This window comes from Netta rufina, assembly GCF_964035555.1.
Source record: "Netta rufina genome assembly, chromosome: 5".
NCBI classification, from domain to species: domain Eukaryota; kingdom Metazoa; phylum Chordata; class Aves; order Anseriformes; family Anatidae; genus Netta; species Netta rufina.
In genome coordinates this window covers 1,183,943-1,207,721 of record NC_140128.1, presented here as the reverse complement: position 1 = coordinate 1,207,721, position 23,779 = coordinate 1,183,943, and the positions used below count along the sequence as shown (strand labels likewise).

At 39.1% G+C, this 23,779-nt stretch overlaps 1 protein-coding gene across 1 annotated transcript in view; it reads left to right on the top strand.

The window, feature by feature from the left end:
• Positions 1-22,372, top strand: part of MICAL2 (microtubule associated monooxygenase, calponin and LIM domain containing 2) — a 131,590-nt gene extending 109,218 nt beyond the window's left edge. The window contains exons 30-37 of the mRNA XM_084287727.1: positions 1,379-1,476; positions 3,673-5,038; positions 10,560-10,654; positions 13,075-13,167; positions 15,037-15,130; positions 19,875-19,974; positions 20,863-20,936; positions 21,962-22,372. Coding sequence (XP_084143853.1) covers positions 1,379-1,476; positions 3,673-5,038; positions 10,560-10,654; positions 13,075-13,167; positions 15,037-15,130; positions 19,875-19,974; positions 20,863-20,936; positions 21,962-22,146 — 2,105 coding nt within the window. The 3' untranslated portion in view covers positions 22,147-22,372. The remainder of the gene's footprint in view (positions 1-1,378; positions 1,477-3,672; positions 5,039-10,559; positions 10,655-13,074; positions 13,168-15,036; positions 15,131-19,874; positions 19,975-20,862; positions 20,937-21,961) is intronic.
• The last annotated feature ends 1,407 nt before the right edge of the window (positions 22,373-23,779 follow it).

Sequence of the window (23,779 nt, the reverse complement as noted above, 5' to 3'; positions counted from 1 at the left end):
ACTACCAGGAGCCTGGGGGGGGCGGGGAGGGGGAGGAGTTGTGTTGGTACTGGAAGTGAGAACCGGGGGAGGGTGAGGTAGGCTGTGAAAGTGAAGAAGGAGGAGCTCAAGTTTGATGATGTTTTCTTAGAGGACCATTACTGGACTTTCTCAATGTGTCTGAAATGATATGAAGGGTGCTTTTACTTTCACGCTCTCTTTCTTGCTCTCTCCCTGAAAACTCATTGCCAAAAGATAAAGAAAGCAAGACCAGCAGCAGATCAGAGTTGTGGCGTCCTTTTTAATCGAGTGACAAAGCTGGGTTTTTCTCAGTTCAACCCCTCAATGCTGGTTCCTACAGGAGTACCTTAATGAACTCCAGCTCATCGTTTCCCTCAATTCTTGACTGAGAGTAACAAATTGCACCAAGATTGGGAACAAAAGGGTGAGAGGAAAGGAAAATGGGACTCTCTCCCTGGCTTCCCTTTTCTGAAGTCCATGTGCAGGAGCTGAATTCTATCTTTCCGGTGTGTTGCTTTTGTCTGTCGAAGCTTTTGTTGGAGCTTTTTTTGTCCGTTGGAGCTTTTATCTCTGAATAGAAGAAGCAGAGTTTGCACTGGGAACTGTTGTGGGTTTCAGAACTGTTAATTGGGATTTGGAGTTGATAATTCAGCTATAAGTAGACTTCTCATGTCAAAACTTGATGTGGTAATGTCTTGGCTGAGGTGTACTTTTCTTTCATCCAAAGACTATTTATTATATCCAACTCTCTCACAAATATTAGAGTTCTGCTGATTCCATTCAGGTGCAAGTTATTCACCTGTATTTTCTTCCAGCAACTAAGTTTTGGTTTAAGGCCTACAGTAATGAATTACCTTGCCTCATCCTTGAAGATCCTACAGCATGCTGTCCCTTAGCCCAATTTAAGAGAAGGGAATTAATTCTGTTTTTACTGCATGTAGATGGTTACGTTTCTCATTTCTTTCTCTTTAGCCAGCCCTCTCAGAACCCATCCACTTTTCTTCATTTTTCAGAACTAAGGCTTCAGAAATATATGGTTGTTTTTATTGCTTCTATTTTTAAGGTCTAAAAGTGCTTTAAAGAGGCTGACTTCTTTTTTTCCAGGAAGTTTCCTGTAACTCACAAGATGCCTCACTTCATTTAGACAAAAAGTAGAATAAATTCAGCTTCACTGCTGAAAATGTCAGCATGTGTTTTGTATAGTGACATACATATGCAAGTGGGGCTATAAACTTCATTACTGTAGGTCAGCTCTTCAGGGTAAAAGTGTGTCCAGATGACTCTTTAACTTTTTATTGTCATTCTTTAATTGTGAATTTTATTTAAGGTAATAATGTGAGTATGATAGTAAAAATGTGGTGGTGGTGTTTTTTGGCAGATTTCTCTCTGCTTTCTAACAAGAAACCTGGCCTACACTGGAAAGAGAGCTCAGCCAGCTGTCAAAGTGATCTCAGAGAGGATCAGTTCCAAACACAGGTATGAAAGAGAATTGATCAGAGTAGCACTAGCACTACTACTGTTGGGACATGCCTGCTTGCAGCAGGATTGTCTGAGCATCCTTTGCTCTTTTACATAGTTTTGGTACTCTCAGTAACCAGCAAAAGTTGGAGTTATGCTGTTATACATAGGGAAGAGATTTTGCTCTGATTGGTATAACCATTCCCAAATCACATGGCTAAGTCACATTTGCTTTCTGTGAGACTAAGACTTTGATCATGCTGAGATTTGGACACTAACCTCTTGTGTCAGCCAATATGTAAGCTTCCTTCACAGCACAGGGCTTAGTTGCCACTGGCATTTGCTTTGTGCCACAGTTTTTTCTCAAAGGAGAGCAAACCCCAGATCTCTGGCTCTTGGTGCTCCTGAGCTAGCTGTTGGTCTAGCCACATGCTCATAGGTCTGGATGGGAAGTGGGTCTTCAGGTGGTGTGTGTTGGACAAAAGGACACATGTCAGTACTGGGGCAGTAAGAGGGTATCACATCCAGATGGCTTAAATGCTCCCTCTGTTGCCGTGCTATGGGATGAGAGGCAAGTGCCAGCACTGGTCTTAGAGAGTAGATCTGAGAGCTGAGGTGAGGTGTCAAGCAGTTGCATAGCACTGGCCAGAGGAAACCTAGCAAAGGAGACGGGGAGACTTTAGGCTGCTAGTGCCCTTAGATGTACATGTGCCCATGTCTGATGTTTACCACTAGCATTCAATGGGCAGAAGACTTTTTTTTCCTAATTCACAGCAAGCTCTTGACTCTACACCTCCCCCAGCTCATGAGCATCTTCAGGTTCCTACAAGTCCTAGGCTTCCTTTTGTAGTTTCTGCTTTTTAAGGATGAGGAAGGGTGGGCCTGTTGCAAGCATGACACTGTAGCAGAAGTCATGACCAACAGTCATGAGCAGAGCACAATCTGTCCCCCTGACTAAGAGCCAGGCCAAGTCCTCTGTGTCCTAGCCTGTTGTCCTCACCCTTGGGTTAAAGTGATTAAAATTGCTTGACCTCAGGGTCTGCGTTCCAAAAAAATCGAGTCTTCAACATCCATGGTGCTAGCTGAAATCCGGTCCAGCACAATAGGTCCAGGAAGGGAGCGTCCCTGGAGGGCAGAGCAGCACAATGCTGCCTGGCCATGCTGCACACAAGGACGGATGATCGCCATGCTGCGATTTCCACTTGACACATATCGCTTGGCAGCATTTCTCTTACTCTAAAGAGACATTAAGTGGGTGTTTATTCGATTATTGGTGTTTCTCATGTTTTTATCTGAGATCCTGGCCAGTGTTAATTTCAGTCATCAAATACAGCTACGAAGCAGAAAGTAATCATTATTACCTTACTTCCTACGCGACTTCCTATGCATCTAGGAAATGAGAAGTTAGATTAATGGCTTTACCCATGTGAATTTGGGAATCTGGCATAGAAGTGGAAACAGGAATTAAATCTTCTAGCCATCCATTATCTCATAGCATTGAGGATAAAATGCCCCTCCTTTTAAAAAGAAAAAAAAAAACTGTAGTTTTGGTCTGTTGGCTAGGTAATGTGAGCATTTATTCTTGTTACTGTCTACAGCAGAATGTTTTAGTGGTTGGAGTAATTAATTTAAATCTTCACCAAAGGAAAAATAATAATAAAAGAGAACTAATTGAATTGTTTAAACTACCATCTTGCATTTTACAATTATTTCTGGGTTACTTCATTCATTTGTACCTGCACCATGTGAGCATACAATATTATAAAAGTGGTTGGAGAGGATGGATTATGGCCTCCTGTGCTTGCTGTAAACTGTAATGTGATGCAACTGAAATGTATGCAGGAGAATAGAGCAGATCGACTTTGTGTATTTTCCTGTAGATAGGACTCTTTCTTTCCAAGGAAAACGTTGAAGATGATTCATAAAGATATGACAGATTCTTAGTATGAATTACGTTATTTGCAGACTATTAAAACTTCCCGTAGAATATTAGATCTCCTCTCCTAGGTAAATATTATCCCTTTAGGGAGAAAAGCTTTCTTTTTTTTTCTTATTGTATTGTCATCTATGTATGTGTGTGTATCTATATATAAAAAATTATGATTACTAGTATCATGTTAATATTTAAATTGATTAAAATATCATATAGAATAAAAGATACAGTAAACTATATTTTTCTAACACCAGTTAACCTTTTTCCCTTACACTTGACAGTTGACTTCTTACAAGAATCCACCAAAAGTTACAAGAGGACATGTCCAACGCTGCAGCCCAGTATCTCAAAGAAAAGAAAAAGTCAGAGACATGCATGAAGATGTCCATCTCTACGTGCCTCATTATCCATTTCAGAGCAGGGCCAGAGGTTCTCCACGGATCCCTCGTGGAAATGGGACGCTGACTGATGATTTTTTGGAGCCTGAAGATATAGATTGTCACACTGGAACATGTATGGGCCAGAGCTGGAATGAAAACAAACAGAATTACACCTCTGAATCACAAGGTTTTAACAGGAATGCCAAAGTGCTGCCATGTCTGTGTTTGAAAGAAAAAGATGAGAAAAATACAAGGCACCCAGGAGAAAAGTTTGAGCAAGAATTAAAGGAGGCAAAAAAGAGGCTGGTGCTTTGCACGGAACAGCAACCTATGTTGTATGATTCAAATGGGGTAGACTTAGGTGGAACCAGGCTGCAGAATCAAAACAAAGGAGTGCTGGAGATTTCAGAGAAGGATAAGAATACTGACTGGAGAAAAGGTGTGTTCAAACAATCTCGTCATTTGCCTCTCTTATTTGCAGATGATGTACCACCGGCTTTGTCAGTTGACATGAAAGGTGCTCTGAAGAATCCAGATAGAGCTGCCAAGGAGCCTACAGCCAGCCAGCCAAAATCACCACTGAGGCTCATTGCCAATGCAATCAAGAGGTCCATTTTGGAGCCTCTAACCTCATCTACAGAAGGACAAAAGCAGGACTCAGACAGCAAATCCAAAGCCTCTTCAGAAAAAACTTACTTCAGCTTCCCCAGTACTCCTGGCTATTCCCTAAGCCAAAGGATCAGTAATAACAACAGAGCAAATAACAGTCGGCCACAGGAGCTTAAAATTGGGAAGCAGGCTGGAGAATATTTAGGAATAACTTGCAATTCTCTCTCAACTCCATCTAATTTTTCTGTCAGCTCTGAAGAGATATCTCCAAGTGAATACACCAAGGAGCTGTTCTTCCCAGTCTACAGTCCACAAAGCAGGCCTTCCAAGACCACTGGTATACCTCAGAAATCACCTTGCACTAGGATGGAGGATGTCCCAGGACTCCTAGAAAAGTTTACGTTTAAAGAAACTCCTCCAGTGGCTTCCAGGGATGATATATTTACCTGTAACAAGAAGTACCTCCTTGCTTCATCTCGGGAACCCAAGAACGCTCCTAGGGGCAATCTGGATGATTCCACACAGAAGAGTAGTCTTGGGTCACTTTTTGATAGACTGAAAAGTAAGGTTCATGAAAGAGAAGGGAATTTCCTTGTGTCATCTCTGCCTTTCATGAGGGACCATTCTGCAGAAAACAGGCTACATTTTCCTTCTGCAGGTGAGGACCTGAATGGAATTATTTCTTGCAAGCATTTAACATTTAAAAGATTGATGTGCCATCATGCGAATCCCATTTCTGTTGTATTTCATGTTTAACTCAGAGTTGCTGTCTACATATGAAGATTTAATAAATGTATCTTTGGTTAAGAATTAGAAGTTAAAGGTGTTGTCAGAGCAGAGCACAGACAGCATGTTGGACACAAATTTGGTCTGCTGTTTACTAGTATTCAAATGTGTTCGGGACAGGAAAAACATACTTGCTGAGGTAGAAGGAGCAATGGGGCAGAAAGGGATACAGAGCAGTTGCTTCTGTGACTCTGAGTGCATTGTGAAAAGGGGAGAAAAGCAGGCAAGTGGAAGGATGAGCACTGGAAGCTTCAGTGCCATGTGGAGTATGTTTGCTATCCTCTCCATGACCAGTTCAGATATTGTAGCAATAAAGCTGCAGTAGGAAGAAGCTTTGCTTTGTGTATCTGCTTTCTCAGCAGGTGTCTCTTCAGTTCTGCCTGCTGCCGTAGTGACTGAAATATAGGCATGCTTTTGGGAGCTATGTGGTGTCACTGATATCCCCTTGTTCTTAAGTTTGTAAGGAATTAGCACCTTACCGACCTGCTCTAACCAATTTGAGAGTCTGTTTGGGCAGTGATTAAAAGGTATTGATTTTCATGTTTGTTTGCAAGAGCAAGCTTAATATTAAAGTTGCAGATGAGTTTCAGAAATATTGATGTCATACAAAGAGCAACCAAATTAATTTGAGCATGGGCTCAGAAAGAATTAAGTGCAGCACAGTTTAAGGTATAAAATATGAGGTATGAGAGAGACACCCACCTGTCTTTCTCTATAATCTATCTTTCCAAAAGCCCACTACAGAAAGTCACAGCTTTTTAACTCAATAACCTATTGAATTTTATTGGCATACCTGTTTATGCCTTACTTTATTAGATTATGACCCAAACTCAGCATTAAAATAACAATTTGTGTGTAAAATAATGCATGTACAAGGAATGGAGTATAAGCGAAGTTGCTGAAGTGCTTACATTGAGCTGCCAGATCCTTTTTGTAACCTTTCTGCTTCAGAACTTGATGTGAAACTCATTGAAATAAATAGAATAACTCCCACTATCATTCCTGAGCTTTTGGATCAGGTTCTTGGAGCCTTCTTTATCTAACAACTTGCAAAACCAGGCCTTCCTGTTGAGCCAGAGGATGCAAAGGACTGCTCTGAAGCCACAGGGAGTTGCTAGTGTTCACGCTTTTCACACTGTGGTCTCAAACGAAAGGCTTTTTCTGAGCCTATAAAAGTCATCACCCATAGACCAAGCCAAGTTGACTTGCTCTTAAGTAAATGTATTATAATAACTGATATGTTTTGTTCCTACTAAAGTGGAAGATGTTCTTAGGTTTGAATAATACTATACTTTATTTAGATTTAAAAAAAAAAATTGAACAAAGGATGATTTAATAATGTGCTGCATTCCTCTGCTGTGCAAGCCAGAAGAGGAATTAAGTTATTATAGTTATTGAATACGGGCATTGCAAAGTCTGTGCAAAATTAAAAAATACAACTTTGATTTAGCCATTTGCCCATGCTTGGCTTTTGCTCAGTGCTGCTTAGAAATTTGGGGCTGTGCAGAGATCTGCCTGTACAGACTGCCTGTGCGTCCGGGACCTAGGACAACTCTTACTGAAGCAGTGAGGGTTCATGCACTGATTTCAGTGAGAGATTAATTTGAAAAAAATCCTAGGTAAGTTTGCCTGTAGAATACACGGGTGTTCCCAAACAGAAATACAGAGGTTTGTAGGTGCAATACTGGTTTTTTGATTTGCTGCAGAAATATCATTGCGGCTTTATTGATGTTGCTTGTTTCCACCTTTGGGTGAAATCTAAAAAAAGATTAATCTAAATCTAAATTTGGGTGGAATCTAAAAAAAGATCAATAAAATTGATCAATTGGATGACTAACTGATCTCACTTAAGCCATCTTGCCCTTTTGAAATTAAAAAAATAAAAATGCCAAAGAGCTGTCTTACTTACAAGTATTAAAAATCTTTAATACCACAAGGGGGGTGGGGGGGGGACGGTTTAAAGAGAACCAAACCAGGTCGTATGAGAGAGTTGCAGTCAGCTTAGTGTCTGCCTTCTCTTAGTGTTCTGTGTACGTGGTAGCCAGCTGTAACATCTACAACAAGCCTCAGTAGTAGATCCAGGGTTTAGGTTAGCTTTGACTCACAGACAGACCTTCTGAAGGTGGTGGTTTCACAAAGCTGGTGATTTATTGGTAGTTGTTTGTGACCCAGGGTTTGCTTTTTGTCACTCATGAAGAAACAGAGGGAATATTTTTTTGTCACTGACTGAGCTGAAGTCATATGAATACATTTTTAGAATTGTTCCTTAGAGTAGATGAGAGTTGTTATGACGATTTATGACTGCAATGTTTACTGGATTTATGACTGGAATGTTTACGTGGCTCATTTTATTAAGCAGAATTACCAGTTTAGATGATAAGAAAATCAGATGTTCTATGATCTCACTTTGCTGGTTTTGTGCACTTTTAGGGATTACTTGCAAATATTTTAGGTTTGTACCTGGTTCCCATTACTGCCTCTTTGTACTATTGAAAGTCTTCATGACTGCAGTATTCATGTCACCTAGGACACTCTTATTTCAGTGATTTTATATTTTAGGGATCTGAAACACTACAAGATTAAATTGCATGCCTAAGACCACATGAACAACCTGTGGAAAAGCGGAGATGTGGAACCAAATAGACAACTGATTTCTACAGGCCTTTCTTTTCATCTCCTACTTCATGCAAATTCCCGTCTGTTTTGGGACACCAATGCCCTAAGAGATGTGTCCTTTAACCTTTCTTTTCTGTAAAACACTGAAGTACTTAGAGAGGCAATGATTAACTCCAACAACCTTATAAAAAATATGCAATCCTGGACACTTACAGAAAAAGCCAGCAGATTAATGTAACATCATGTTATAAAAATGCTGTTATAAAAATAGTTCCCGTTCCAAGAATTTCTGTGTATTTAGACTGCAGTCATTACTGTGACACAAAACCACTCCAGGAAGCAGAGGTGAGCTGTGATGTACAGCATTTCACCAGTGGTGTTTTTTCCTATAAATCTCCAGAACAATCAGGAGTGCATTTCCCTCCAACAGAAGCTGTAACCTTTTAAACCTTTCCTTACGACACCTCCCTCTCTGTTCAGAGGATCTCAAGTTTCCTAGGAAAACCAGTAGCCTGGATTTATATGTTGAAAAGGATTTGCAAAAGCACTGGACTTTGGTTCAGTTGTTCCTACAGAATGCAGCTAGGGTTTTACTGCTGATGGCATTCAGTGCCAGGGCTATTAGACCAAGGCAAAATGTCTCTGAGACCCACCCTCAGATTACCAAGGTGTGAGGAACTGTAATTTACAGATGCAATTTATCTTACGTGACATATATATGTGAAGATATCAAACCCCAATATCAAGAATTGGATGTTTCTTACAATTTTCTACTTTGAAATGTATTCTGTAATGCTGTCAGATTCAATACCAATGCTCAGTTCCCTGTGATTTGACAGCCGTGAGTCAGGTATGCTGGAAATGTGTGTGCAGCATCCCTTAACCGTCTGTTTTGGAGCAATTTAAAGGGCTTTTCTCTTCAGAGCAAGTTGCTAATGCTTAGTTCTCCATAACCAATAGGCGCTGGCAGGTCTGTGGACATAACTCAATTCCATGCCCTGACATTGGCTTCCTCATGCTTGCGAGATGGGTCTTGTTGAAAGTCCTTAGAGAAGTCAGTGGCCCTCTCTCGGTAACAAAAAGGAACACAGCTCCTGAGTTGCAGTCCCAAGGAGAAGGCAGGTGCCCTCGTGTTACAGAAGGCTGCTTTTCCTCTAGACCTTGTAATGCTCTTTAAATTATTGATATTGCTCAAAGAGGAGGACACAGGAAAGCAATCGCTTATTCCCAGATCTGAGAGAAAAACGGGATTGTGTAATTGCTTGTGTGGCTAGCCCTGCTGGGGCTCCCTGGAAGGTTTGCAGATTGCATATTATGGAATTTGATTTCACCAGTGGTGTGACTGCAGGGTACTTACTGCAAATGTTTGGTTACATGGGGAGAAACAAGGCAGGTAAGTTTACTCCTCAAAAGAAATAGTGACTGTGATACCCCCCTATGCCTTCCTCCATCTTGTGCACTGGCAAAAGCTTTTGAGTCTGGCTGTCCCTGCTTATCCCGCAAAAAGACCCTTTGAGCTTGCAGCTTCACTGAGCATGAGGACTGGGTGCTTCTAAAACCAGATATTTTTCTTACCACAAATTACTTCCATTTTGCTTTCATTGCTTTACCCCCTGGAATAAACGTGTTTCCTGGATTCAGGTTTTAAATTAGAATTTAAGACAGAAGTCCTGTTTCAGGGCTGCAATCCAGTACAAGGAAACGAAGAAACATTTAAAATGAAAGAATGGGAAGTGATTTTAATCTGAATACAACTTGCACATAGAAATCCAAACATTACCTAGCAGTTACAAAGAAAAATGGCATTGTTAGCTGTAAATAATGTACAATTCCAAGATGTTGCCCAGCTGTTAATCATTAACCCTGTAGCAGGTTGAAGTATAGAGACAGATGTGGCATAGGCAGTTTTATTTTCTTAAATAGAGAGAATGAATCTATGAATTAGACAAATTAAGAAGAAATTCAAATATTTACACACAGTTGAAACAAGATGCTGGGAAAACAGGCATGATGGAAATTGCTGCAATTAAATGTAATTTAATTTATAATTCTGAAAACATGTTTCTTCCAAAGGCGGCCTTTGAGTTTTCCTTATGGAGTGCATTGTTGTGATGTATGGATTTTTCTGACTTATTATGGCATTTTAATCAACAGTTCAATGATGTGATAATATTCCTAAAGCAGAAAAATAAGTGACGTTTGTTTAGACATAATTAATGAAATATTTATATTGCATGAGGCTGTGTGATAAAGCCTTGTTCTTTTAGTCCATTTGCTTCTGATTACATTTGTGATTTTTTTATATGACCAGACATTCTGACGCCAACTATTTTACACTGAGCAGATGTCATGTAGTAAAAATGGGTGCCAGATGCTACAAGCCACATAAGGGTAATTTGTTTAAGAGCTGGCTCAGACTTTTTGCATTCAATTACACTGTATAGTGAGCCTTATACAATCATTAGGGTAATATGGCTAACTTCAGATATACATTTTAATGAATGTTGAATGCATTCAGAACACCATGCTACATGAAGAGGGCTCAAGGAATTAATTTATTTGTCCATAATACCTGAAAAAAAAAATCAATTATATGCAAGCAGAGTTTTTGACAGTGACCAAAATTTAATTATCACAGTTGACCAAATTTCCAAATTGCTCTGGGTGCTGCAAAGTGGAACTCAGGGCAGGTGCAAAGAGTCTGTATATGTTAAAGAACAGTTTTGTGTTTTGTTTTTTTTTTTTTTACCTCTGATAGTTTTGTTCCTTCATTTTAGGATGTGAACATCCAACTGTCAGAAAAGAGGCTGCTGAGTATTCTACTTCTTCCTCCGAGGATGAATTTGAATTGAAACCGTCATTAACACATAAGGTAACCTTTAGTCTGAAGCAAAAAGACATTTTCACAGTTGGACTATATTTAAGATTCATCATAAACTTAGATCTAAAACACACCATGATTTCTCAAAGTGGGGACTGGAGCTTTTTTTAGTAGAGGTTAAGTGGATAGAAAAATAGATTAAAACTATGACAGATGGATATCAAAATTTCTTTTTCCTCTTTGGATCTGTAATTCCCCCTGATTGTACCAGTGTTGACAGAGGAGGTCTTAATTGGACAAATAGACATGTTTTACAGAAACCACTCTGAAGCAGCATTCATAAGTGGATTTAATATGTAGTCCAACAAGCAAACCATTGAAAAAATTAAACCAAACAGATGCAGATTTCCCATACGGAAATACAACTTCATTTGTGAGGTACTACAAGCAGATTGCATGGAAAACGCTGTGTTTACCCTAATCAGCATGGCTGCATGAGCTATGAATTCACACCCAGATCACATACATTGGAAGGGCCTGCTGCACACCGACATCTCTAAGCCCTAACTCAGCTCTTGTGTCTCACTGGAGCAGTGGGTTTAAATCACCAGTGAACTCTCGATACCCATCTGATTTGAAGAGAATTGAAGAGCTTTTATTGCCTGAATAGCTCAACAGAAATATGTTTACCTTTTTCCCATAAAGGGAATATCAGTAAGTGGAATTAATAGTACAAGGTGGCCTTTTGATTTGTTGCTTTGGGAGGCTGGGGAGGCAAGAGGCTGCCCAGTACACTATAAAAAGCCAAGCTGAGATCTAAGTGGGGCTTCGAATGGAAGTGCAGTTGTGCAGCTCCAGACCAAGTGAAGCACCAAGAGGGGGAAGTGCAGGAACATGTGGCTGCATGTCCTGCCAGCCCTGCGGGGTAAGGACATGCTGAAGTTGCTGAAGCCTTTTGAAGCAGAGCAGCTGTAGCATTTTTGGAAAAGTTATCAACAAGTGTCGGTCTTTTTGTTACCCGAGAGCATTTTTAGTTTATTTTTAAGAAAAGGTCTCCAGAGAAGAAAGTTTTCATCACACATTGGCATTTTTAGTTCTCTTCTATCCACCACATAGCCAAATGTAAGTCTTACATTTGCTTAGCCATTTTGAACAGTACCCTACAAATAATATGCTTTAAATAAATGTATTGTTTGAAATACAGTTGCTTGAAATTGTGGGAGAAAATAGAGTAATCAGTATTTAGGTCCTTTCAATCTCAAAAGATTCAAGAAAACAACAGACTTTTTGTTAACCGGGGAAGTGTTACAGGAAAGGTGGTCTATAAGAAGTTAATATTACAGTGAATTAAATTAAAAAAAAAAAAAAAAAAAAAAAGAAAAGGGAGAGATGAGAGACAGGAGAAAGCTGAAGAGGAGCAACTGCCCATTGTGCAGCCCAGGCAGCGCTGCTGGGATAGGGGTGAGAAAAAGGGTGGGCAAGTGGCTGACACACATGGTGTCTACAGTGGCTCATTTTTTGATACATTCGTCCTCCTTGTCTCTCTCTTGGATATCTCTGAGTACCTCTTTTTTTGCCATTACCACTGTTTTTCACTGGCAAAACTGGGTGGGAAAAAAATCTAATGGCTTCCTGGCTTGTCGGTTTTCAATCATCTTGTCTCCTGTACTCATATAATCTGTCTCTTCATGAGTCGAAAAACCACAGCCTTGCAACACTTCTAGAGAGTTTAGGTCAAGAGCTAGATGAAAATATTCCCCAGTCAGCCCCCACAGCACATGCTCCTTGCTGTTCATGGCAGTGGTGCTTGGTGGCCATTTCTTTCAGATACATCCCTTTTCCCATAATACAAGCAGCCCAGATGAGCTGCTGCTGGAAGTGGGGGTGGACCTCAACTGGAGCAGGCAGAATGGAAGAAGGTCTCTCCCAAAGCCAGGCCGGGCGGTGCTGAACTGGAACCACAGCTGATGCCAGCTGCTCTTCCTTCCTGCCCTCAGCCTTACTGTGCAGGTGTGTGTTATGATCAAACCAACTAGTTTTTGTACGACAAATTTCTATGGATAATACCCATTTTAAACATCAAAGAAATTATTCACAATTCAAGCAATTTTATTTTACTCCAGCAGCTACAGCAATAGTAATGAGTTAAGTTTTCCTAAACTGGTTTGATGACCAGTTTACAGTTTACTGACGTATACTTAGTATTTCAGTAGACCTTGTAATGATTCAAAGTCAACACAGGTTAATGTGTGAAAACTTTCCTACATCAATATTTTTATTTCAGTGAGGTTGCCCAAAGCAGCATGCAGCAGCTCACCTTGCTTTGTGCAGGGGACTTGGATTAAACAGTCTCTGCAGATCTGTTCCAACCTGAATGATTCTGTGATTCTGGGGAAGACTTGTGGAAACATTTAATATCATACGTGTACATTGATTGCTGTTTTTTTTTCCTTTTCTAATATTTTTGGTAGGCAAAAATGTCTCTTAGAAGGAGAAGGAAGCTGGAGAAGGAGACAAAGCAATTGATTAAACAAGAGGAGCTGAAGAGGCTTCACAAAGCACAGGTGACAATGTAGCTTGCAAATACCCCATTTGTTTCCCAGGAGTGCCTGGTGAGGAGAGGGGTAGTGAATGTGGCCCACGCACTCTCATTCCTCACTGGGACTCACTGACTTCTTCATTAAAATCCACCCAAAATGTCAGGTGCAGTAAGATGCTAGTGGCAGGGTCTTGTATCTCTGTCTGTGACAAATCCAAGTGTGCCCCAGTTGATAGTCACAATTTTGTAATTATGCATTAATGCAAGACCAAGAATAGTAATGACTGACAGTAGCAGTAGAACACATTGATCATTAGGGAAAGAGAGAGAAAGGGGAAATATCATCCCCTGAGAATGCAAGAAGCTGTGCTATCACTCCAGTGTACTACAGGACACTGGCAAAATAGAATGATGGCTTTTGTCCTCTCTGCCGTAAAAGTGAAAGTGAACCATTTTTTTTTTTCAATGTTGCAAAGTCACTTCACTTCATGTAGGGCCCTGATCTGTACCCAAGAAAAAATTTACCCCACACTGATTTCTGTCTTGTTCCTTCTCAGCTGCTAATAATACCTGAGCTAATGTGATCAGAACTAGCTCAGTCTCTGCATTGCAGCATGGATGCCATAGGGACTGCAGAGTAGAGTTTTGTCTTTCCAAATAAATCAGCTGATGACTTTGGGTTGTCTGCACTGTTTCCAATGTGATGTTTAACTTGTGTGTGTGTGTGTTTTCCCATGCAGTAAAATAAATAGCAAGGGCATTTTGTCTAATAAATGTTTTTTGAAGGCGAAGTTGTCCACCATCCTCTGTTTTATTACTATGCCAGGTGGACAGTAAGAGCTATGGAGCTTCTACTTGCTATTTCTGTACTAATACTAAATTTAAAAAAGAAAGCTATTGAGTTGTTTTTCAGATGTGAAATTGAAATATCTGTTTATGTAGACATCACTCCTTTGGCAAAATGTATTACTGAAAAGGATATAACTTATTTGTTTGAACCAGACAGTAGAAATGCTAATATCTAGCAATTTCTATAAAATCAGTGACAGGAAAAAAAATCCATGTACCTAATCCAAAGGAAAAAAAAAAAACACTTAACATTTTTGTTTTTTATTCTGAGCACTGTAAATGATGTAAAATTCTCTTCTTTTACTGCTTTGTGGAAACAATCAAATCCAGACTTTTTGAACAATCTTTCTTGTCTGTTAGGCTGTTCTGAAGGTATGGTTTGGAATGCCCTATCACAGCCTGAAGTGGAAACTGCTGAGCATCTACACTTGATGATTCAATCTTCTAAAGGCATTTCATGCCCATTATCCATGAGGCACTTCTAAAAAAATCTTATGCCAAAGGGAATGGGTCGCTGAATCTAGATGTCATTTCTGTGCCACTGGATTATCACTTCTTAGTTACTGGACCTTTTCCTGCCTGTGTCAAAAGCTTGTGAAATATAAGAGCAAAACAAACAGCAAAAAACCATGGGCAAAAAAAATAGCTAGCAAAGATTTCTAGCTGTAAGCCTTGAATATTTATGTGAGGTTTATTCTTGTAGCATCTTAAAAGGATCCTTACACATCCAGAGGATGTGTAAGGAGTTCAGTTTTCACACCTTGCAAGATACAGAAATTGTATCATCATCTCCCATTCAATAGTGGGAAAACTAGAGTTCAGAACTGACGTTCTTTTTGTACCGGAGATCTTATCCACACAAAAATGTGGATAGATACCTAGTAGAATAATTAAATTGCTTATGTGTCTAATACAATCAGTGAGTTTGCAGATCTCTTAACTCCTCAGAGACCTTTTCAAGCTCTTTCTCTAACCACTGCGGCCATCTTTTGTCTCTGAATTTTTAAGCTATGTCTGCAGCTTTTATAACCTTATAATTTTTCAGGCAGTCCAGCGGCAACTAGAAGAACTGGAGGAAAGACAGAGAGCACTGGAGATTTTTGGTGTTAAACTGGAGAGAGAACTCAGAGGAGAATCAGGTGAATGACACAGTTCTTGTTGGTAGTGGTTTTTGTTTTTTAATAAGAGGAGTTTTATTATTGTCATAGAAAGAGTTCAGTGCTAGTGCAAAATTTGAAATGAAACAGTGATTGGAACGACAAAAATCCTTGTTTACCCTTTTCCTCAAACTCTGTTAGTTCAAGAACCATTAGGCTGAACATTATAAAATTCTGTTGATTGTCATGTATTTTGAAGTAGTTGCCATGCTACTGAATCTGCATTTCTCTCCCCCCCCCCCCCCTCCCCCCCCCCGCCCCATTTTTTAAAAATTGAGCTTAATTTCATCTTTGGGAGGGAACCAATACTGTTCCCAGGAGCTGTGTTTCAGTTACCATGCCTGGTAACAGAGTCCTTAATGACTTCTCCCAGTGTGTGAAATGTCATTACTCTGATGAGGGCAATGGCCATGATATAGCAATAGCAGCCTGCAGTCCCACTGCCTGGATGGGTGGAATGGAGCAGGGATGTTGTCCTGGCTGCAGATTGGGACAAAGCTTTCACTCACCTGAACCAACTGTGCCAACACACTGGTCCACAGCATCCTCCCAATGCTGGTGGGGTGAAGCTGGGGAGACCTCCTGCAGGAGGATGGAACAGGACAAAGGGGGTGAGGGAAAGGCCTGTGTGTGTGAGGGACTTCAGAGGAGCGTATGTTTCTGTGCCAAAAGGGTTCTGGGGAGCCAACAGACCTATTGCAAATGTCTCTTTATTTACCTCTGCTTTAGAAAGCCGAACCTTGTGCTTTTGAGACAGGCAGTTGCACAACACTGCAAACATAGGTATGTTTTGGCACCTGATCTTGTCATCTTAGCTAGACAACCCAGCAAAATCTCTACATGCTGACTGTTTTAATGCCATATTTCTTAGCAGTTATCACTCTTATTCTAACACCAAGCTAACCAGTTTAACAACAGAGTGTTTGTGCAACCTTCTAAGTTTATTAACAGATTTCCTATAACTAATAGTGGTAATGTATTTCAAATGTTATTTTAAAAGCTAGCATTATCTTTTTTCCCTTAAATGAAAACATAATTTATCAAATAACACCCACTTTACCACCTATGAGAAAGTGTCCTAAAGAGACTGAGGTTTTAGCTTTTTTCTTTACAGGTGAGTGGTTTATGGAGACATCAAAAATATGGGGGGCAAGAGATTTCTAGCTCATGGGATAGATGCAGAATACCAGGATAAATGGTCTAGAGCTACTTCTTGGTTTTGCTGTTTTGACAATCGCATTTCCTAAAGAAGGCTGTCTGCCAAGAGATTGATGCTTCTCATTCTCTTCCCATCCTTAGTAATTGGATTGCCCTCATTAAGGTGAAAGTACTATTTTTTCTCCCTGTTGATTGTTTGCGTGTAGGTGGCCAGTTACAAATAGGGCAGCTACTGAAATATAGGATGTTACTGTGTCTCAATAACTCTCCTGGTGCAAAAGCATGAAGTTTCTGTAAGTTTCCCAAACAAAACATGAGTGCTTTGTTGCTTGTAACAACACACATGTAATGATGCAAGAATCAGTGAGTATAATGTTCCATTCAATCTTCTTAAAAATAATGGGCATTATTGTTTAATGAATGACCACTGTTTATTAGGTTAAGTTGTATTTAAGTAGGTCTGTGCTTATGCAATTCAAGTGGTTTAATAGGTATTATTAAGGTAATTAGAAAACGATCACGGTTCAGCAATAATATTGAGCTGGAAAGGTTGTGAATAACCAAATTTAGAGACAGGTCTGCAAACACTAGTCTTCAGTGACATTTGCGCAACTCTCTAGTAATTCTGTAAGCAGGGGATGAATGGCCCCTTTGTTAGGGGGAGTTATTCATTAGCTCCTCAGCTGAATTAGAAGAGAACATGCATGGGTGTGAAACAACTCCCATGAAGACTGTTGAGCAAAATGAGGCTTTGATGATCTTCTAATTGTAGTGACAACAATTCATGCATTAAAAAAAAAAAAAAAAAAAAAAAAATCAGTTCTATGAGTATTTTTTCATGGCCCTTACTCCCTTTAGTTTGATTCTAAATCCCAAATAATAAATCATTAATGTACAACTGCTTTGTTTTACATTGACATTTGTGGAGGCTTATAGAGATGATCTGCCTGCAGGAAGATACAGAAATAAAAATCTCCTAACATGTTTTCCACTGAAACTGACATAACCTATCAGTTGACTAAACAAATCATGAAGAATAGTGGTGAAGAAGAAACTCTGTGTTGAGCAAACAAAATAAATGTATGTGTGTGTGCATGTATGTGTTTTGGAAGGTGAACAGGGTTTCCCAGAACTTCTAACAGAGTCCAAAGAGATCAGCTGACAACTTCGATGAATAAGGAATATGAGGTCTAGAAGTTTCCAAGGCGGTGCAAATTCTCAGGGTCCCCCTTACTGTGTAACTGCTGTACATAGGGACAGCATAGCATTGCTCTGTGGAATGAAAGTTTGACAGTGAAAGCTCATTACAGCCTCTTTCCCTCAGAAGCGATTAATATAGAAATGGCTATGATGTAATTAGAGCATTGAACTTTCAAGTGGGATTTTGGTTACAAGAGATTTGGGCAAACCAGAAGGAAAGTTTTGCTTTAGTAATGCTGTAACAAAAAGCCAGCATAGCTCACAAAACAGACTCTCAAATGTTTTTTCCTTTAACATTTTAAAAATATTTGTCTTACTACCTTACGCCAAATGCTTCAGTGGCTTGTTTTGCCCTTGGAAGGCATAAAGCAGTCCATCAGACTCAACTATTAACAGTGTTATTACGAAACATTTGAAAAGCTCAAGGAAAAATGCCCCTGGGAACACTAGGGGAGTGTTTTGTGAGATGAACAAGTAAGAAAACAAAGGCTATTTTTATTTCGGCTTCCACCGAGTGACGTTTTTGCAAAGCACGTTTCTGTTTGTGTACCTCAGTCAAGCTACAATACACTGTTGTTAGAGAGAGAGGTTTTAAAGTGTAAAGAGGAAATGTTTAAAAATTATATATTTTTGCCTAATCAAGAAAACAGCAAACAGGGAATAGTCATCTCTGTATGTGCAGGACATACACATTCCTGCAATAGCAATATTTTTAATGACTCTATGACAATCAGTTCCAGATGATAATTTCTGATGATGACACATGAAGACCAAAGGCTCTGAATACTACCGCTATATCCCTGTGCTGAATCTGTGACAAGCTACCATTGACACGTCCCAGCCAGATGTGCTCTGGCAGTCACTTTGAGAAGACGTTTTTATCACCACTTGCTGACCTGGAAGATCCTTTAGGAACACATCCCTTACGGCCAAGCTTTATTGGAATCATTCAGAAATAAGAGCAAGATTTCTTTGCTCTTTTTCTCTCCTGCTGCTTTACCATCCTGTTTCACAGTAACAAAGCAAATCCCAATGGGAAATCACCAAACAGTGTACAAGCCACCATGACTCCTGTCCTCGGCACAGGGGCCTACACAATTCTATTGCTGGCATGAGGAGACCTGGGCTCTCTGAGATGACAGTGCCTGATTGTAATTCTGCATCAGTACTGGAGTCACATTGAAGGGTGGCTGAGTGCTTTTGTTTTGTTTTAAAAAAAAAAAAAAAAAAAAAGATGGAAAGCATGAAGTAAGTTGCATGTTAAAAACTGCGAGAAAACTCCGTAACTGTGTCCACTTTGGAAGGTGGACAGCTTCAACTTGTTTATGAATATCATTGGGCTTAGATATTCTCTTGACTGGCTTGATTGAGATACAGCTGGTAAAATGAACTTACACATTCACAGATAGGTTTGCAAAAGAAAAGTAGAGAAATATGTAATCAATAATCCATTTTTGATTAATATAGGTAGGGAAGTCACTATCTCCTCCAGTAACTACATCCTGTTGATGCAACAAACACTGCAAGCATATGGGACAGACCTGAACAAGGATGTTTGGGGAGGGTCATGTGAAAGGGCGCAAACCCTTTAACACCCTCTGATGTGTCATTGAAAAACACCCAGGGGTTCTTTATTGCTCTGTTTTAGAGCAATAAAAGCCTTTACCTGGTGAAAGAGGAATTCATCCTCTTTAGCAAAATAGACTCAGACTGTGAACTTTTTGGGAGAGAAACCATCTCATTATGTATCTGTACAATGTCTACCAGTGATGCCCTAACCCCAGTTGTTCCAAAGCTACCCTAGAATAATAGATTTTTTGTGTACCACAACCTTTCCTGCCGATTAAAGCAAATACAGATTTAGAGGCCAGTTGGCAAAGGAATGAACATCTCTACTGGATTAGATTGTGCATGTGACGCCCACTGGAAGCAGGGATTAGGCTGATATCTGCCAGCAAGTACATCCCAAATCTGACTGTGTTAGTGGGATATCCATTTCTAAATATAGTTCTGGAGTCCACTGTCAACAAAGAAACTATGTTATCAAAGGCAGAACTAAAAGTGAGTGACTATATTTAAAGTATATATTTATATATATATGAAACAACAAAAAAAGCTAACTTCCAAAGCAATAGTGCTTTTAAAGCTAATGCATCTTTAACTGCAATAAAATACAGCATAACAGCATAAACAGGAATGTTATGTGTTATGTTTGATGTTACTGTTTTTAGTTGCACAAAGAATAAAAAAAAATCTGCATTTGAGCTCACCTAGCGTTATAAATGAGGACTATTTAAAGTGACCTTAAGTGGCAAAAGCATTGGAAGGAAACTCAGTAATGCATATTCAACTCTCCTATTTTAAGCAGATTCAGGTACGCAAGATGAAACTCAGATGCTACATGAGTGGTTTGAGCTGGTCCTGGAGAAGAATAAATTAATGCGTTACGAGTCTGAGCTTTTGATTGTGTAAGTAAGAATGAGCATTAGCACTAAAGAAGCAAAGGGGAGACAAGAACTTGTACTCACATGACATCTACCCACCCTTCTGTGTGATGGAGTTTGAAACTGTTGTAGAATAAATGTATCCGCAGTAGCTGCAGTCTGCTTTGATCACAGATTTTCAGCTGAGCCCTCCTCATCTTTCCCTCACACAGTGGTTCAATTATTTCAATCCTATAGGATACTCTAAACCACTACAGCATACAGGTGTTCTGCCTTTATGTAGTGTGGGTCTAATTATGTAGGTGTAATGAACACTTGGGCACTTTGTCCTGTGGAAGAAAAATAGTCTGACAAGCTTATCTCAGTTTTAATTGGACATAGTGAATTCCTTGATCTTTTCTCCTACAGAGATGAAAAAGTACATACACCAAGACAGTAAAGAGCTGTCTCAAGTGCCACTGTTTGTGGTTGATGGAAACAACATTGGTTGTAGTTGCCTCACCGTGCTTTGTTTGAAACAGGTTCAGCAGATAGGCATTGGTGACTCCCAGATATTTTTTCCACTATCTCTGGTCAATGTGGGAAGGTGAATAGAGCTGCAGCAGTCGTTACTCACTTCTGGCAGGGCTCTTAGTTTATGGGAGGGTCCAGAATCTTGTTCTGAGTGCCACCAACAAGGCACAGCTGGTCAAAGCCCCAACTGTTGTGACGTAAGAGAGAGCATAATCCAATACATAATACAAAAGGTGGTATTGGTGCTTCTGGCATTGCTGTGCAGAAACTAAGCTTTTAGCTTTGACTGCCCATTAGGAGGATAAACAATACACAAAGTCTTTGTTGAAATAATACTAATATATGTATGTCTTTACTAAATATACATATACTATTTAATGTGCTTTTTATTGTATCCAGAGCCCAAGAACTAGAACTGGAAGACCACCAAAGCAGGTTGGAACAGAAGCTGAGAGAGAAGATGGCTGTTGATGGTAAGTCAAAGCAGGGAGCATGTTCCAGCCTGCAGTCATAGACTGTCCATGTGAGTCCCTCCTTGCTCTGAGGAGCAGAGGGGCTGATGTTCTTCCTCCTGTGCTCTTCTGTGAGTGCAGCTCAGCCAGCAACATCCAACTTGTAAGATCTTTTCACCTGACTTGGAATGAAGAAAGCTGAGCTAACCTGCCCAATTTTTAAACTGGATTAGATCAGAAGCACACCTAATGCCCCTGATTGTGCTGTGCCTGCAGCAGCATCCACCTAACATGATGATGGGCAGCTACAGGAAGTGATTTCTTCAACTACATAATGCAAGAGAGATTCAGTTAACTCTGATGCTACCAGTTGCCGCAGTATTTTGGAACTATTTTTATGTACTTTGGATTACAGTTTGGGTTTGTCCTTTCATTCACTATTTGAAAATGGAGTGTGGGGAGTAGGAATGCAGGCAGAAGGGGGGGGATGCATAGCACTGAATATGCCAAAATATCCTGTTGTGTTCTAACCACCTGGATTGCAAACTACTGCTATTTTCAATTTTTTTTTTCTGGGAAAAACAAACAAACAAACAAAACCTATAAATTTACTTAGATTCTGCATTTTGCATCTGAGCTTTTAAAATTGTAGAAATTCAATTTAAAATCCAACATAAATGTTGTTACCTTATAGATTATTTCCTGATATAGTAAAGTGCTTTCTGCTATATAACATTTTAATTATGGCGTGATGTTTAGGCAACATTTATAAATGTTTTTGTAAATATGTAGTGCTCTTACTACTAATTCCACAGCCTAAGCTTTGCTAAAAGTCCTAATATAGAATTTAGGGACCTTAATGGGCAACCTTAAATGGCCCAAATGCAGGATAAATTTTCCCTGAGCACAAACATAGAAAATATTAACTGCCATTGTCTTCATTTCTTGATGACTAATATTAATTCATGCTGCATATCAACAGTTAAAATGCAAAGCATAACAATATAGTGATCTAGATTCTAACCCCTTGTTTTATGGTCTTTTAGACACCCTTAAAGATGAGATGGATCTAAATGAGGAGGATGAAATTTTTACTGAGATGATGAAAACGGTTGAAGAAAGGGACAAACTTGTGTCTGCCTTAGAGGAGCAGAGAGTGAAAGAAAAAGCAGAAGATCAGCACTTTGAAAGTATTATCTTATCTAGAGGCTATCAGCTGAGTGGGATTTAAACAGCCATATGTAAATAAACATGATTTCAGCAATATTCATAATCACAGAGGTACTATCTTGTGAAATATGAGGGAATTCACATTTGAAGTCAGCTTATTTGGGAAAGGTCATCTTGTTATCTTAAGCAGTTTCTTTGCTTACACCCGAGTGAGTCAATTCACTGTCAGCTTCAAGGGTCACAAGAATAAAGAATGGGACTGGATTTACCTGTGTGATGGGCATCACGGTCTGTAAAAGGGAAATCGGAGCTCTGATGTTTTCTTGGAATTTTATTTTAATGCTGAGAATAGAGTTCCTGAGAAACATGATGACATCATCCAGTATTTTTGAGATGGCATTACTTTCCATCTGTTTGTCTGACTCTGTATGTGGTTTTGGGGATATTTTGGCACAGCCAAGCAATGATGAACTATTTAAAGGTCAAAAAGCAAGTTTCTTGTATAAAATTGTTTAATAATAAATAATTAGTTTTTATTTCTGGTGGAGGAAGGGTCTTTTGACTAATAACTATGTATAAGCACTCATTAAAGCTATTGTAAATGCAATGTCAGAAATTAATTTTCCAGGTACTTCTAAGTTTTAGAATACTGTGTATTTTTGAACAAGATGTTGAAACAATATTAAATCCCTGCATTTTGTAAGGGATCATCAAATGGGTGACTTATCCTTAAAACTGTTATAGGCTCAAAATAGCTATTGTATGGCACAGATAAAGATCTTTTCTAAAATCTGCTGAATGATAATTTTAAAACCCAGACTTGATTAGCATCTATAGGGTAGATTTTACAGTTGTTTCATAAAATATATCACAAATATTATCATAGGGTGTCATGAGTAGTGTAGCAGTTACAAATCTCCCTTAGAATAATTTATCAAAACATTTGCAAAAATATTGTTTTGTAATGGGAACATTTAATAGAAAATGTTGTGAGTATACTTAAATTACGTTCATATTGCTGCTCAAAAGTATATATGGAGATTTTTTTGCTTAAAGGAGGTATCTGCTATCTTTTTTTGTACATGCATTGTACACACAGACATTGGTATAGCAGATGTGCAGAAATTCTCATTAGTATTCAGCATACTTTTAAGTACTTTCTTAAATCTGAGATAATTGTGCCATTTAAGATTGCTAACATTCCCAACGGTATGTATGATGTACTACATTTTCAAACCGGAAAAAAAAAACAAAGAGAAACTGAAAGCCTGTTTATTCTTGAATATCATTTTACCTCATGCTTTGACTAAGATTTGATGTTCTCATTATTTCAAAAACAGTGCTTATTTGCAAGAGTTTTCTGTCTTGCAGCCAAAGCTACAAGCATTCTTGTTGCAAAAAAAAAAAAAAAAAAAAAAAGGCTAAAAAAAACTCTTGGTAGCTACTTGTAGGGTAATGGACACACTGAATCCTGTCACAATAATTTACGAATGTTTTTTTTCTGTATTGTAAGAAATTTAAAATATCCTTTTTAAAATTAAAAGCAAGATTTACTATTCACCACAGATTTACAATATACCTCTATTGGTGCAAGGAACATACTAGTGTTCTGCAATATTTATGTATTTATACTTATTTATTAGCCGGTTTAAAGAGGATAAGTGTCTCATATTTTCTAGTTTTGATGTTGTCTG